Below are 17,255 nucleotides of genomic sequence, written 5' to 3' on the forward strand. Positions count from 1 at the left end.
TAAACTATAATTAATAGGTAATATATTATTATTTTAAAGTGATTATAATTAATTAATACTAAGCATTGTTAAGTAGTGAAATGAATGAGATTTATTGACTAATTTGTTATTTACATGATTATATGGAAAGTTGTTTAATAATAGAGTAATTATTAAGATTTGATATGTAAACCCAGACTGGTAGACTTGCTGAAGCGATGTTATTTTGTGGGATTAATCCCACTTTTGTGTTACCCCTTTTCCCTGGTCTAACCTTTTTGTATGTTTCCCGTTGTCTTATCCTTTTTGACCCTATCCCTTTATTACCTTTATAAAACTCAATAAAAATATTTATTAAAAAAAAAAAGATTGGTAGGAACTGACAGATTATGAAAAATAAGGATGTAATGAAACTATCCTGCAAATTAAGTTAAGCGTTAAGCGTTAAATCTTGTTAACGTTGTGACAGTCTAACAGCAAGCTCTTTTACCAGGAGCACACTTCAAAACAGGTGTGCAAACAGCAAAAGCCTGGATTAGGAATAGAACCAGGTTGTGGATAATTGGATTATGATGAATGTTTACAGCGTTCAATCTATGGGTCACATGCAGCCAAATTTTGAGGTCAGTTAATTACTATGGAAGATGTGGGTGTGTTTAAGTAAGTCACTGTAACCGATTTAAAAACTTATGATGCAAAATGAGTTCATATTTGTGCAGCCCTGATTATGACAAATTCAATTTTGCACGATGCAAAATTTATTTCGATTTCTTCCATCTTCTTAAGGCAAAGAGTGAAAAGTTCTACCAATGAGCTATTCCACACAGAAGGTAGAAAGGGAGCAAGGCTTAGTAAGACAAAATAATGGAAGGCAAGAATTAAGAAAATATATCCAGCTAAATCTAGTTTTTTTATCAACACTACTTGCTAAACTTCTCTATCTCTTACTCTGTTTTCACAGCATCTTTGCTTCTATATTGTTTCTATATTGCTCGCCATTTCCACCTTTAAGCTTCTCACTTGGAAGATCTCATCAGCTTCAGACAGTCCTCACTTTTTCAGGGTTCTTGATCCTTCCTTTCCTCTTGACCCATTCTCCTAGCTTTAGTAGGGTGCAGTATGTACTGAGTGCTGTCAAAATTCCAAAAATGCCTCCTGCCCCCAAAGACTGCCTATCTATTTTAATGGCGGTGCAACAATTTTCAGGACTGATCCTACTAAAGTATGGGATGGCCTACAAGGGTAATGGAAGAAAGGGAGGATTCTGGGCCACAGATTACCCACTCTGGACTTTTGTTCAGTTAATAGGAGTTCTGGGTTCAATGACTATTTCACTCAAATTTTGACAAGTTTCTGAAAGATCCATAGGGCTTCCCTTCCCTATCCCCATCCCCATCCCATCCCATCCATAATTACTTGAACTGTGATTTTTTTTTTCTGGATTCAATTCAATATTTAGGGCACAGTATTAATTTCCAATTGAATACAATTCACTTTGGGCGGTGTAATAGAGAGAAATGGTTTTCTGTTTTCCAAATTCCTTCTCTATGAATTATATCCAGATCCTGTACAAATTGGAAAAGTGCCTTTAGATTTCCCTGGCAAGCTAGCAAGCCAGAATCTAACTACAGTAGCTACTTTGCACTCTTGGATATCCTCCAAGTGGGATAATCAAAGCTTTAAACTGCTTTGGAGCCATTTCCATATTGATGCTTGGTGTGAAATGCATCAAAGTGTCAGTAAGTCTCTCTTGATCTGTAGAAATTGTTCACCACAGCAAAATAAACTTTGCAAGTGGTTGGGTATCTCATTCTCAATGTTTTCCTCAGATCTTTAATTCACAGTTCATTTATCTTCCTGGAAGACTTTGTTTCTGAGGGAGGAATGGATGAAACTCCATCAGTCTTTGAGCTGTTGATGTGCATTTTCTTCCGCTGGCAAAAATGATACTTAGCTGGGATATCAGAATGAGGGATCACTAGAGCCTCTTTTTAAACACAGTCAGCCAATCTTTTTCTGATGGTGGTCAAAAAGAGACTAAGAAGCACTATGGAGAGGTGAATCTGAAACATACAATTTTGAGGAAGGAAGTCGGTTTTTTAAAACTGACATTAGTAAAAGAAACATACAAGTTGATCAGCTTTGTGTGTTATTTATTCCCCTAAATGTGAAAAGTTGTCCCGTTTGGGTTCTGAATTTCTGTAGCTTGCTTTTGGGAAGGATTATAACCTCAATTCGTATCTCTGGATTTATCCAGAACAAAGCATATATACCAATGGGAGTCACTGAGAGTGACTTGGGCAGCCACATAACTCTTCTTAAATAAATGCTATATATTAATACAAAGGAATAGTTGTTTGCGATTAGACTGTCTAGAAAACCAGTGAAAAATTAGAGGCAGAGTTAATTAAAAGAAGCGATAGGGAAGCTGCATGGTTTAGCTGTTTATTAAAGTTTTGCTGCTTATGAATATACTTCCTCTAGAACTTACGTATCATGTGCATAAAATTAAAGACCAGCAGTGGGAACTGGAATTCTCTAATGCTTTCAGAGGAAATGATTTCTTCTCTTCCCCTCTTCCTCTTTTTCAAATTACCATATTTATTAGCATGATCCTTACATTAGAGAGATTCTTCTTCTTAGATTAAACTGCTGGCACAGCTTCCTTGTGCATAATTCTAAAAGCTACCAGTGCTAATCAATTAAGATTGCATTGAAAGGAGTTCTTTATGGAAATATTCCCCCTTCTCTGCCAGAATATAAATGAACGCAAAACCATCCCACAATGTTTTTTGTTGTCGTTTTGAGTCGTTCAGTGATGCTACATGCTAGCTTTCCTACTAAAAATGTTCAAGATGATTAGGATATCGATAGAAGGCAATTATCTCTTGTAGCTCTCATGCTTTGGATCCTAAATGTAAGGTAGATAGCATCCTATAGGTATTCCAAGAGGCAGCTCTAGTGTTAGGACCAACAAGGCAGGGGAAAAAGCAAAGATTTGGAAGGATATGGAAAGAAGGAAGTGGACCACTTTGTCTCTGATAGTTCAGAGAACTTCACATTATCAATATTATAGTACCAATAGAAGAGAATATTTGTAACTCAGGGTTGAACTGTGAGGTCCTTGGGGTTCTCTGTGCTTGGTGGTTTTCTTGCGCTTATGACTTATCACTTTTCTTCCTTGTAATAGAGGAAGAAATTGATCGTCGAGATCATCCTAAAATCAACCATCTTTGACTTATAGGAAATGTTAATGATTTTGCAATCCATGATGGTAAATAGAGCTGTTGGGCTAGAGTTCCTGCAGTGATTGAAGCTTGAACCTCAGACTCTTGCTTTCATAACTCTCTACCCATTTGATAAAGTCATCGTTTGTTTTGTCTTTTGTTTAGGGTATCTTCCCATCTACCTACATTTATCTCAAGGAGGCGACGGTGCAAGATGGTGGGTGAGTAGCCAAGATCATTTTTTTTCATTTTCAACAAAAATTCTGGAGTTCTGGGTTTTTGGAGTTGCAAAGATTCCATTCTGTGAATCAAGTTTTTGGAGTTGCAAAGATTCCATTCTGTGAATCAAGTTCTGCAAACAGTTCTCTGCATTATTTCTTAGGGTATTCACAAGTTTTGTTTATACAGAATAGTTGAGAACTGATATGAAATAGTGCCTAGGAGGTGGAGAGGTAAGGCTGAAGAAGGCTTCCTTTTGATAGCCCCAGACCACATCCAGAATGAGTCAAGTTAAACTTTGGGAACTTTTTAAAGCAATAATTGATGAATATTAATAAATAAGACATGCCTAATACAGTATGTGGATAGATGGATGGATGGATGGATGGATAGATAGATAGATAGATAGATAGATAGATAGATAGATAGATAGATAGATAGATAGATAGATAGATAGATAGATAGATAGATAGATAGATAGATAGATAGATAGATAGATAGATAGATAGATAGATACAAATATAGATAGATATAGATGTAAATCTAGTAAGTCATAAAAATAGTTTGTTGGGTAGACCTTAAATGACCAACAAGAATTTCAATCACTTTTCCATAGACAAAATGAGACAGTAATTCCTAGTGAACTTCCATTGGTCCAAGAACTCACTTCTACTTTGCGAGAATGGGTAGTCATCTGGCATAGGCTTTATGTGGTAAGTACGAATTCTCTCTATTGGGCCACCATAAGCTCTCTCCCAAAACAAATAACAGGTTCAGCTGGGTGAGCTTTATTGGCTATTATAAGCATAGGAACAATTCTGGAAACCATAAAGAAACCTATTGGAGTGGTCACATTTTTATTTATGTCCCGCCTTTCCTTCAGAAACTCAAGCTGGGCATACATAGTTCTACGTCCATGTTTTTCCTTTAACAGCCCTGCAAGGTGAACAATGCTGGCTGGAAGTAAACTTGGTTTGCTTATATCTTCCTGCCTTTTCAATTTATCTTCGACATTCTTGGTATACTTGGTATACTTCCATCAAAGTGGAATGTCGAAGATAAATTGAAAAGGTAGGAAGATATAACCAAATACAACCTATTCAATGATCTAATATCTAGGTGATTCATTTGGATTTAGTCTAAGCCTTTGAGAAATGAAAAAGTGGAGGACTATGAATTTCCTGTGGGGTCCTTTATGCTCTTTGAGCTTGGTTGTTTTCTTGCAAATGTTTCATTACCCAACTAGGTAACATCATCAGTGTCAGAAGATGGGTAATTCTCCACTCATATACAAATGACTTGTCCTATCAGTGTTGGTGAGAGTGTTCTTGGTGGTTCCTTGATTAGGGAACAGTTGTTTACTGTTTGTTGATTGTCTGAGGTGATAGTTCCTTCATTGGGGTACTGTTTGATTGTTGGTCTCGTATTAATCCTGGTGTTAAACTGCTTATCTGGGTGTTGATTTCTGGCATCTGCAAAAAAAAAATGAACTTAGAGAGCGCCAACAACCCCATAGTTCCACCCTGAGCTACATATATTCTCTTCTGTTGGTATGAGTTTCCTGTTGATACAGAATGGCTTTGTTGTGTTGTTTAATTTTCTGTTTCTCATTTCTCATCTGCTCTAGGAGAACAAAAGCTCCCTCTTTCGCCATGTACAACAGATGACCTATAGTCTGATTGAATGGCGATCCCAGATCCTATCAGGCACTCTTCCCAAGGATGAGTTGGCTGAACTCAAGAAGAAAGTCACAGCCAAAATCGATTATGGCAACAGGTAACATGGGCTGTCTTTTTCAGGCTTCAGTCACATCCTCAGAATGAACAATCAAATGGGTGTGGAGCCTTCTTGGAACTGCCGCAAGGGCTGTGTTGTAAACAGGAGAGAGGTGGTGTCGTATCCCCCCCTCTGTTCAATTTTAACATAGATGGCCTCTTTGACCCCTCTTTCAAACCAGCGGTCCTAACCAGTGGTCCTCTCTGTCCAGAATGTGGACTTTGTGCTGTCTTCAATAGAGTAGCCTTTATCTTTGTCTTTCAAATGCAGATAGACTGCTGAATTTTGTTCTGATGGGTTTGTTCTCCTATGTTGTTCTTCTATGTCTCCTCTTTGCTCTTGATTACCTCCTTGTTTTTCTGGATTATTGCAAGGATTTTGGGACTGGATCTAGTGGTACGAGATGATAATGGGAACATCTTGGATCCAGATGTTACCAGCATGATTTCACTCTTTAAAGCACATGAGACAGCATCCAAAAGAATCGACGACAGGATCCAAGAAGAAAAGGTATGGTTTTTAGTATATTGTTTCCTGATCAGGAAGCTGGCTAGAAATAACTTTACACAATAATGGAACCCAAAAGTGGTATAAAATGATGTGGCTGTTGTGTGGTGAGGCTATGCATCAACAAATAGAACTTGTACTTCCTTCTCAACATTTCAGTATCAGTGCAATCGATAATTGCTGTGCTTTTTTTTGGGAGATGGTGAGCAGCCTTTATTTTTGCCTAGGATTAACCTGGAAATTTTACAACAACTTTCTTTTTAAGGGGACAAGAACTGAAACCACCTTCTGGGCCTAAATGATCATTTCACCAGTGGCAGTCCTTTGAAGGAGTTCCTTAGGTGAAAAAGAGATCCATTGCTTTATCTGGAGTGGAGTCTAAAGGCTGAACTCTTATATAGTGGAGAATTACATGCTGAATATGCATTCACCAATGGTAGAGAAAAGATTAACTTCCTCAGATTTTCCCTGTTGTACAACCATCTTCCTGAGTCCTGTTGAACCCTGATTGCTGGTTTATTTCAGTCTTTAACCTGTTCTGTAGACTTGATTTGAAGCCCAGCAGATTTAATTCATCAAACAGCCAAAGGGAAATTCTGATATTTGCTTCAGAAGCATGTTGCAAGCATGAACAAGAGAGAGCTGTGTTTAAAGCATGTTAATAGAATAAGCATGCTATTTAAGCATTGCTAATAACCCATGAAAGAAAGTTTAATCACTGTGCTGTGCTGTGACGAGATAAAAACATTGTTTCTGGGAGTTTTGTTTGATTAACTTCTTGATTTAAATTTACAGGTAGAACAATATTTTGGAAGGGGAAAGTGTATACTTAGAAACATATCCTTCCTTCCTTCCTTTTTTTTTAAAAAAAAAATTTGTCCGATAATTGACATGATTGACATGTGTTTATCTCAAACATGTTTAAACTCAGTTACTGATGTTTGACTCATTACACCCACTGGAAGTTGGTTCCAAGCTTCCATTACTGCTTTCTAACCCTACTTTTGAACATCCCATTTACATTATGGTTGATATGATTTGGTGCCTGGCATCATCTTAGAACTGAGAAAAGAGAGTCTCTCTTTATAAGATGATGCTTGCTAGCTCCAGCTTTTATAAGTAGAATTTGAACTGTAAGCCACCCAGAGCCATTGGGTTGAGTTGGGTGGTTATAGAAATTGATTGATTGAATGAATGAATAAATGAATGAATGAAATAAAATGCATTGACTACTGAATGTATGAGTGTGTGTTCAGATAATTGGATGCTTCTTTTAGTTGATCACATAATTCATTTAATCACAGCCTTGATTCTGCATACATGTTGCCATGGTGTGTGAGCATGCCACACTTTCAGTTTTAAGGAAACTAAATATAGGCAGGGAAAATAAACAGTTTTATTGGATAATTCAGCACATTCTGACTTCTCCTTTAATCTCTTCTTCCCAAAACAAGTCTCTTCAACAGAACGTAGATCTACGAGGACAGTCTATCTTTAATACAACTCACACTTACAGCCTCTACATCAATTTCAAGAATTTTGTCTGCAATATTGGCGAGGATGCAGAGCTGCTTATGAGCCTTTATGATCCAGACCAATCCAAATTTATTAGGTATGTTGTTAGTGGAATATTATTTCTAAAACATCTCTTAGAGTATGTTAGTTGTATGTTGCAGTATGTTAGCTGCAATCAGCAAGATCTATTAAGACTTTATTGCTTGACAATACAGGTAATCCTCAATTTACAACCACAATTGAGCCCAATGTTTCTCTTGCTAAGCAAGACAGTTGTTAAATGAATTTTTCCCCAATGTTTCTTGCCACAGTTGTTAAATGAATCACTGCAGTTGTTGAGTGGGTAACATGTTTGTTAAATGAATCTGGCTTCCCCATTGACTTTGCTTGTCAGAAGATCACAAAAGGGGATCACATTGCAGCCGTCATAAATATGAGTCAGTTGCCAAGCATCTGAATTTTGATCGTTAAGTATGAAAAATGAATAAGTCCCTTTTTCCAGTGCCGTTGTAACTTTGAACGGTCACTAAATGAACTATTGTAAGTCGATGACTACCTGTATCCCATGCAGGCCTGTTATGAAGATGAAAGGCTGATTTTTAGTTTGAAGAAAACAAACTTTCCTTTGTCTTTAAAAACCCTGTGGCTTAGTCACTGCAATTGAATAAAATTAATTCAATTTTATTTTGTTGCAAACAATATACAAGTGCTTTAGAACGATCTCTTCTATCAGTTTTCCCTTTGCTGATCTTCTTCGTGAGCAAAAAAAAAAAAAAAGTCTCAAACACTGTAATTTCTGTTTAGGGTAATTCTTCATGCCTTTATTTTCTTTCTCTCTCTTTTTTTTTTTCTTTTGGACATTGGCTCATAATATGTTGCAATTTAGAATCAAAAGGACTTCCTTGTTTTATTTCTATAAATGCCAAAGCACCTGAAAGTCTGTTTCCTTTTGACATTCAGCTTGGACATAAAATTGCCTTGGCATTGTTTTAATGCTGGGCAAAGTGATTTGCATGTCCTGAATAGAATACCTATTGTCCATTATTATGGTTCATCACACAGTCAGCCAGATGTTCAGATTGGATTTGCCAGTTTTGTCCACCTATTATTATGGTTCATCACACAGTCAGCCAGATGTTCAGACTGGATTTGCCAGTTTAGTCCACGTATTGAGTCTTTGCCAAGAACCTGGGACAGGCAGATGCAGATGTTTGATGGACCAGTGGTGATTTTTGTCAATGCCAATGGTGCTCCAGTTCTTTTGGGATTGCACCTATTACTCTTTGCAATATTAAAAGTACTACCTTTGCTTTCTTTTGCCACAGTTGTTCTATTTCTATTTGCAGGTCTTTTATTATTGTATTATTATCATTATTATTTTAGTGAAAACTACCTGGTTCGTTGGGGAAGTAATGGAATGCCGAAGGAAATTGAAAAGCTTAACAACCTTCAGGCTGTCTTTACGGTAATTTTTCTCTTTGCCCTCTGGGTTCTATCTACTGGCAGATTTTTATAACTCTGTTCCTTTGATACCTTTGTTGTGATAGCGTCATTGGGCAAGGAGCCATGCTGTGAATGGGAAGGGTCAACATAATCTATTTCATTGTCTAACAAGCACAATGGTTTGGAAAGATGTCTCGGGTTTATCTCTGTAACAAAGCCAACTAACTTTTTTTTAAAAGGTCATTTTGACATCCATCCTATACCTGGCTGCTTTGATTATCAGCCACACCTTGGATAAGAGCTTTTCCCAACTAGACAGCATGATCTCTGACTTTAGTGTGTTCCTTACTGTGTACTGTATCTCAGGGTTTTCCAAAATGGCTAATACCGAATCCCAAAAAAGTCAATTGGATTATACCACTGTTGTTATTCAAAGTACTTTCAGTTAAAGTGGCATTTATTAAATATGTTTTCATGTAATAAATCTTTGGGAGTTGATGAACAATCAGAATATTCATGAAGGGGCTGATGAGCAGACGAGTTTTGGTACCCCTGGCATATGTGCTGGGATATTTGGTCTGTTTTGTTCGCTAGTCTTTGAATTTTGGGGAGAAAAGCTTACCAAAGACCTTGAAGCACCGCCCTCAGTGGTAGCCAATAATGCTTAAAATAAGGTTTGGAAAATGTAGTCACTTTAAAAGCTGGTATGTACAGGAATGTAACCATTAGGCAAGGTTCTGCATTCTGGAATTAGTTTTATTGACCACACCAACAGTGGTGGCTATTGAGCATTCTTCACATCTTGTCCAAATAATGCAATCTTCTCTAGAGGGAAAAAAAGAGATTACAGGTAGTCCTTGACTTACAACAGTCCGTTTAGTGAGCATTCGAAGTTTCAGCAGCAGTGAAAAGCAGTGACTTATGATCATTTTTCACACTTGCGACTGTTGCAGCCTCCCCACGGTCACGCGATCAAAATGCAGACACTTGGCAACTGACTCCCATTTATGACGGGTTGCAGTGTCCTGTGATTCCCGTTTGCGACCTTCTGACAAGCAAAATCCATGGGGAAACCAAGATCACATAACATCCATATTACAAACTTAAGAACTGTAGGGATTAGCTTAACAACCATGGTCAGAAAAGTCATAAAATGGGACAAAACTCATTTCACAAATGTCTCTCTTAGCAGCAGAAATTTTGGGCTCAGTTGTGGCCGTAAGTTGAGAGCTACCTGTACCAATTTAGCCCAATTTATTTGGGGCATCTTGGCAACAAAGACTACCCCCACACACACGGTCAGCTCACCCCAACTTCTTTCCATCCGTTGAGCCACGGGGGAATTGATATTGCTTCACAATTGCTGGAATGATGTCCGTTCATGTTTGCAATTTCACTTTGGCAGAAAGTCCAAGAGACAGAGATATTTCCGCAGCAGCAAGCAAGAGGAGTGAATTTACCTAATCCAGCCAACAGAGATGGCAAACATGAAGTAAAAGCTGGTTCTGCTGATTCATTTCCCCTTGGCACAAAAATAACTCCTTGCATAAATTTTGACTATTTGAACACTCCTAATAAAAATTGGCATAAGAGCCCTTTTGGCATGATGGTTAAGGCAGCAGTCTAAAAAGTGGGACACCAGAAGTACTAGCTGGGTGACAAAACTAGCTGGGTGACCTGGAATACTGCAGCCAATTTTGGTCACCATATCACAAAAAAGATGTTGAGAGTTTAGAAAAAATTCAGAGAAGAGCAACTAAGATGATCAAAGCCCTGGAGGTTAAAACATACGAAGAATGGCTGCGGGACTTGGGTTTGGCTAATCTAGAGAAAAGAAGAAATAGGGGAGACATGATAGCAGTGTTTCAGTATCTGAGGGGCTGCCACAGGGCAGAGGGGGGTCAGGTTGTTCACCAGAGCACCAGATGGAAGGATGAGAAACAATGGTTGGAAACTGATCCTAGGAGAGAAACAACCTGGAATTAAGGAAAAACTTCCTGACAGTGAGGACAATCAACCTGTGGAACAGCTTACCCCCAGAAATCGTGGGCGCCTCATAACTGGAGATCTTTAAGAAAAGACTGGACAATCACCTGTCTGAAATGGTGTAGGTTCTCCTGTTTAAGTGGGGGGCTGGACTAGAAGACCTCCAAGGTCTCTTCCAGCTCTATTCTATATATGATAGAGATAGATAGATAGATAGATAGATAGATAGATAGATAGATAGATAGATAGATGGATGGATGGATGGATGGATGGATGGATGGATGGATGGATGGATGGATGGATGGATGGATGGATGGATGGATGGATGGAGAGGGGGAGAGGGAGAGAGAGAGAGAGAGAGAGAGAGAGAGATGGATGATAGATGATGATAGATGATAGATAGATAGATGATAGATAGATAGATAGATAAATAGATAGATAGATAGATAGATAGATAGATAGATAGATAGATAGATAGATAGATAGATAGATAGATAGATAGATAATACTCTCTCTATATATAAGAGAACCAGTTTGATCTAGTGATAAAGGCACCAGGCTAGAAAGCAGGAGACGGTGAGTTCTAGTCCCGCCTTATTAATGAAAGCCAGTTGGGTGACTTTGAGACTTTCTCCACCCAACTCACCTCACAGAGTTTTTGTTGTGGGGAAAAGAAGAGGAGGAAAGAGTGTTGGGTATGTTCGCTGCCTTGAGTTATTTATAACAATAATAAAGGGATATAAATAAATAAGGGATATTCTTTTCCACTTGTTCATAGTCCAATTCAATATGTCCCAAGTGGTTTTTTTGCGTCAGTGATTGTTTCTGTTGTCCCACCAGGATCTCAGCAGTTCTGACTTGATCCGGCCTCGGGTCAGCCTGGTGTGTCAAATAGTCCGAGTTGGCCACATGGAGTTGAAAGAGGGCAAGAAGCATACTTGTGGCCTCCGGAGACCTTTTGGAGTAGCAGGTACAAAGGCTGGTTGTTGGCTTCTTCCTTTCAAGAAATGTGTGTACTGGAAAATAGCAATTGGAAGTCCTGGGTTCAGTTCTTCAGCTGGCCATTGGCATGCTGAGGTCCAAGGCAATAAGAAGATGAAGGCCCTTTCTCTACTGCAGAGTTGAAGTGGTCTTCATCATCCTTGATCCATCAGGAAACAACAGTGACATGAAATGGGCTGTGCCTGTCTTGCTTCTGATTTACCTGTTGCCCATCGTTGCTCATCTGAATTTCCCTCAAGGAAGGGAAGACAAAGATAGTTTTGGGGCACTTTGAGGTGGCTTTTAGATGATACCAGAAGTGGGGGGGAAATACTATTTTGGCCCTGGTGTGTATAAGGACAACTTAAAGTTGCCTTCCTCGTGATCTGTGGGTGAGATCATGAGGACATGGCCAGGGTTTAAAAAATGTATTTAGGTTAAGTAAGCAAGTTACTGCTATCCTAATAGCTGTTATTTCCTATGTCCTCTAAAACAGGGCTCTCCAATCTTGGCAACTTTTAAGACTTATGGACTTCAGTTCCCAGAATTCCCCAGCCATGCTGGCTGGGGAATTCTGGGAACTGAAGTCCACAAGTCTCAAAATTGCCAAGGCTGAAGACCCCTGTCCTAAAAGTATTTTCTGGGCCAAAAAAGAGATATAGTGTAAGCAGGAACCTATTTTGTAAAGTCATTCCAAATATAAATGTGGTAGTATGCCTGTAATAAATTAAAAGACGTTAAGTCATTGTTCCATAATACTTTGTTCTAAATCTTTCACGCCAAGAGAAGACCTTGAATTGAAGGTCTTCAGATCATCTGAATCTATCTTTTTTGTAACTGACCAAGAGAACAGATCAATTTTTGTGGAGGTTGTCTTTTGGTTTGGTTTTTCTGTTCTCCATGTAAAGTTGCTACTGTGAGATTAGTGGCCAGATTAATCATTTAAATAAAAAAGGAAGGAACCAACCAACCAACCAACCAGTAGGGCATGCTCAATACTTTGTGTAAATTATTTCCAAAGCACTTCATAGGTAGTTATATCTGTCTGCATGATTGATAGATGTTCAACCAACCAATGTTTCCTGAGTTTGGTTTAAGTCTTGGTTTCAACTAGCTTTTGTGATCTTACACACATTAGAGCTTTAGAATTCCTAGCCAACATGGCCTTTGATAATGTTGATGGGATTTCTGGAAATTGATGAACCAGTACATATGGAAGGCTTGAGTTTTCACAGGTTTGAAATTTATACAAAAAGTTCCCAACCTATGAAGACATTTTTGCTGCAATCAGTAAAAGCCTATTTTTTCCCCTTAGTGATGGACATTACAGATATCATCCACGGGAAGGTAGATGATGAAGAGAAGCAACATTTTGTTCCCTTTCAGCAGTAAGTAGTTAAAGTTCTAAAAAAAAAAGAATGCACAATTTTGGGGGAGCTCGTGGTCATGTATATATGCCTTCCAGAAAGTGGACAGGTCCAAGACAAAGCAGTGGGATAAGCTAAGGCAACATCTGTAAATTAAATTGAAGCAGTGAACGTGATTTATCAGAAGTGATTTCAGTGAGCTTCTTGCACAGGTCTATACAAAGTCACTTCCTTAATTGATTGGAATTACATTTGATCAGAATTCTCAGCATGGAAAGAGCTGTACTTTAGTATTCAGACCAGCATGCATACAACTCATGTTTAGACCTTCTCTGCATTGGATAGGACTAAAATAAAGAGAGATAAAATAATGCAGGGGTTGCATGTGCAGAGACACAGGAAGTGGCACACAAGTAGTTACAGCTCTGTCCCTACCCCCAGTATGGTTTTCACCCTCATCCATTCACATGAATGAACAAATTATGTTTGTTATGAGACCAGAATTTTTGCCCATCAGCTTGAAGTCAACAGAGATCTACCAGCTATTCCTATTCTACTTCATTCGGTCCCTTCAGCATTTGAATTATGTATGTATGTATGTATGTATGTATGTATGTATGTATGTATGTATGTATGGATGGATGTATGTATGGATGGATGGATGGATGGATGGATGGATGGATGGATGGATGGTGTGCCATCAATTCATTGTTTTACTCTAAGTGACCACATTGATTGGGTCAGACAAGAAGATCTGTTCCGAATCTGGTATTTCAGATCTTCCTCCTGTAAGAAGAATCTTCTTATTTTTTTATTCATAATCTAATAATGTTGACAATCTGGAAATGTACCTCTTCTTTTTCTCCTTTCCTCTTTCCTCTTCAGGATTGCCATGGAAACATACATCAGGCAACGGCAGTTAATCATGGCACCTTTAATAACCTCTCACGTGATTGGAGAGAATGAGCCCCTCACATCAGTCTTCAACAAAGTTATTGCAGCCAAGGAAGTGAATCATAAAGGGCAAGGTACACACTGGAAAGATAGCTCCTGGAAGCATTGGGAAGAGGGGAGGGAGGGAGGGAGGGGCAGAAGGAAGGAGAGACATTCCTTTGAGGTGAAAACTCATTCATGGTTTTGGATGGTTCACTGGTCAAGGACATTGGCATGGGCTCCTTCCTGCAAGGCTGCTCAGAAAATCTTTCATCTATTTGATTCAGGTTTCCTGATAAATGGGGAGAGCCAGACAAATTTAGCTGGTACACTGATGGTGTGTAGGTAACAAACTACAATAAAATTATGTTAGTGGGCACTTGCAAGAGGGGTTGGAAGTGTGGCATGAAAGAAACAATGCTCTCAAAGGAATAAAAATGGGAAAAGAGATCCCTAAATCAATCTGGCTTGGTATGAGCAAGAAGGGCAAAAAAAAAATGCCACTAAATCCCCAAAATAAAACATGGAGGAGCCTGCCTGCTTAGGTATGTTGCCATCCTGTAAAGTTCAACATCTACCAACTCGGTGTTTCTCATACTGGCTCTCTTCTGTGCGTAGATTATGCTGTTTGTGATACGTAAACACTCATTTTCATCTTTGTACTGTACTTTGAAAATCCTAAGAACAATCATTAAGTACAGACCCCATTGGAACCATTTTCAAACTACAGGACTGAATTTGTTGATGAGGTTAAAAAAAAAAAGGTCAAATCATGCCCTGTGAAAATTGCCACGCTCCTCCTAAAACATTTGCAAATAGGTTGCACACGTGTGCTGGGAACGCCTTAAACACCACACTATTTTTTTATAGAAACAACCCCAGTGCTTATTATTCTCCCCAAAGTGGAAATGGAAGAATAAAGCTCTAATAAACAAAAAAAAGACTTCCCTGTTTTAACCTGCCACTCACTTGGGAGATCACAATTCTCTTTCCTTATCAAATCTGCAAGGATTGCCACTTTTTTTCCCAATAGCACTAATGCTGCTTTTTGTTATATTCTTTGCTCTCCAACCCCATTTAGGCCTCTGGGTTTCTCTGAAACTGCTGCCTGGTGATTTAGCTCAGGTTCAGAAGGATTTTTCCCATCTCATTGACAGATCAACAGCTGTTGCCCGCAAAATGGGATTCCCAGAGATTATATTGCCTGGTGAGTAATTTTGCATCAAGGAAGGAGAAGAATGAGATTACATCTTTTTTTTTGGGGGGGGGGGAGGAATAATTGAGTTCAGATGTCCTCCAAATGGTGGGCAATTCCCGGAGAAAAGAGTAAGACTGTATTCTAATTGTGAGATCCTTGGTGCTCTCTGAGTTTGGTGGTTTCCTTGCCAGTGTTTCATTACCAACTTCAGGTAACATCTGAAGTTTTAGAAGGCTTCAAGCACTTGTGAAGTTACCTAGTTTGGTAATGAAACATCTGCAAAGAAACCACAAGCTAAGAGAGTACTAAGAACCTCACAGTTCAACCCTGATCTACAAATATGATTTTCTATCTGTATTCTAATGTCCAAGTCGGACAAAATAATGTTCTTATAATTCTGTTTTAATTGCAGGTGAGGTTCGGAATGATATCTACGTCACTCTGTTGAATGGAGAGTTTGACAAAGGGAAAAAGAAGACTCCTAAGAATGTTGAGGTTACCATGTCTGTTCATGATGAAGATGGAAACATTTTAGAGGTAGGAAGGGGTTTCCAGAATAGTAAGTTGGAGATAAACCAAAGAAAATCATAGATGTTCTGTACCTCTACCCAAACGACTTTCCAGAAAGCCCTTCCAATCCTTGTGACCATCTACAAAATCCTTAAAATGTGGATTTTTCAGCAGGCCTGGGATGGTCTGGTAACAGACACCCTGTGCACTGGCTGAATCATGTATAATATTCTGATGCATTCCCTCTTGTGATCTTTGTTATTTCTATTTATCTGTGCCTTGTAGAATGTTTTCATTGTTGGTTTTATTGTATGCTGCCCAGAGTCACTTTGTGTGAGACAGGTGGTCATATAAATTAGACAAACAAATGAACAAAAAGAAATATTGTGCAGGAACTAATGCAAGCGGATGCTTTGATCAACAGATGGATCATCTAATAAAATACTTTCACTCACAGAATGCATGCTTTAAATCTTGTTTCTCCCACCCCTGCATAATCTCTGGTGTACGGACTTGAGTTCATTACCTTAGCAGCTTGTGATTTTTTTTCTTCCCCCTGTTTGTAGCTGCATTCGAAATAATAAGCACCAATAAAACAGGTGAAAATTAACATGCTGTCATTTCTGTATAACATATATTAGTTTTGATGGAAGACAACCTTCAGAGGTTGAATTTTGTGGGGTCCTTGGTGCTCTCTGAGCTTGGTGGTTTTCTTGCAGACATTTCATTATTCAACTAGATAACATCATCATACTTAGTTTAGTAATGAAATGTCTGCAAGAAAACCACCAAGCACAGAGAGCACCAAGAACCCTATACATTAGTTTGAAAGGACTTAGAAAATTTGTGGAATATTTTGGCCCTCTTTGGAAGTTATGTGAAAAGTAATTTTATAACTGAATGTTTTTCTCTCCCATTATTGATTAAGTCTCATCTTCTGTCATTTGTTCCTTTTGCTTTTTGTTTTGGATATACTCCAAAGAAAGCTATCCATCCAGGTGCTGGTTATGAAGGTATTTCAGAATACAAATCAGTTGTCTACTACCAAGTCAAGCAACCTTGCTGGTATGAAACTGTAAAGGTGAGATTATCTAATGGGAAATTGATTTGGTTAGGATACTGTACATCCTTGTGTTGTTACAGAGGTGAGATATATGTCTCATATACAGTTAGCAACTTCACTTATCATAACATGGGTTCTTGTGCAGCTAAACAAACAACATTTAGAGGTAAGAAGGGCTTGGGGGAGTCCAAATATTTGGAAAAATACAACGAAGTCTTTTAAACCAAATATAAAAGAGAGAGAAGCAGCTTGCAAGCATGTTCAGTAGCCATTGGAACATTAATTGGTTAAAAAAGTGATTTGTTTTTTTTTTTCTACTGTGGTAAAATTAATTCTCCCTAAGTTGGTCTTCTGTTTATATCCCATAAGTTTTGTAATGGAAGAAAAAGTGTGTCCTGAATTCTTGTTGTTTTTATGACTAAAAAATGATTGTGGTCAAGTCATTTCTTTGTTAATTGCGAAGTCGTGTCCGACCCATCGCAACCCCATGGACAACATTCCTCCAGGCCTTCCTGTCCTCTACCATCTTCCGGAGTCCATTTAAGCTCACG

At 38.5% G+C, this 17,255-nt stretch overlaps 1 protein-coding gene across 1 annotated transcript in view; it reads left to right on the top strand.

Moving 5' to 3' along the window:
• The first annotated feature begins 6,690 nt into the window (after window positions 1–6,690).
• Window positions 6,691–17,255, top strand: part of DOCK5 (dedicator of cytokinesis 5) — a 55,748-nt gene continuing 45,183 nt past the window's right edge. The window contains exons 1-8 of the mRNA XM_029284594.1: window positions 6,691–7,320; window positions 8,607–8,688; window positions 11,493–11,622; window positions 12,949–13,015; window positions 13,946–14,028; window positions 15,015–15,140; window positions 15,544–15,668; window positions 16,624–16,722. Of these exons, the coding sequence (XP_029140427.1) occupies window positions 7,037–7,320; window positions 8,607–8,688; window positions 11,493–11,622; window positions 12,949–13,015; window positions 13,946–14,028; window positions 15,015–15,140; window positions 15,544–15,668; window positions 16,624–16,722 (996 nt within the window). The 5' untranslated portion in view covers window positions 6,691–7,036. The remainder of the gene's footprint in view (window positions 7,321–8,606; window positions 8,689–11,492; window positions 11,623–12,948; window positions 13,016–13,945; window positions 14,029–15,014; window positions 15,141–15,543; window positions 15,669–16,623; window positions 16,723–17,255) is intronic.

This window comes from Protobothrops mucrosquamatus, unplaced genomic scaffold (genome assembly GCF_001527695.2).
Source record: "Protobothrops mucrosquamatus isolate PMUCROS unplaced genomic scaffold, P.Mucros_1.0 scaffold754, whole genome shotgun sequence".
In the NCBI taxonomy this organism is placed as follows: Eukaryota; Metazoa; Chordata; class Lepidosauria; order Squamata; family Viperidae; genus Protobothrops; species Protobothrops mucrosquamatus.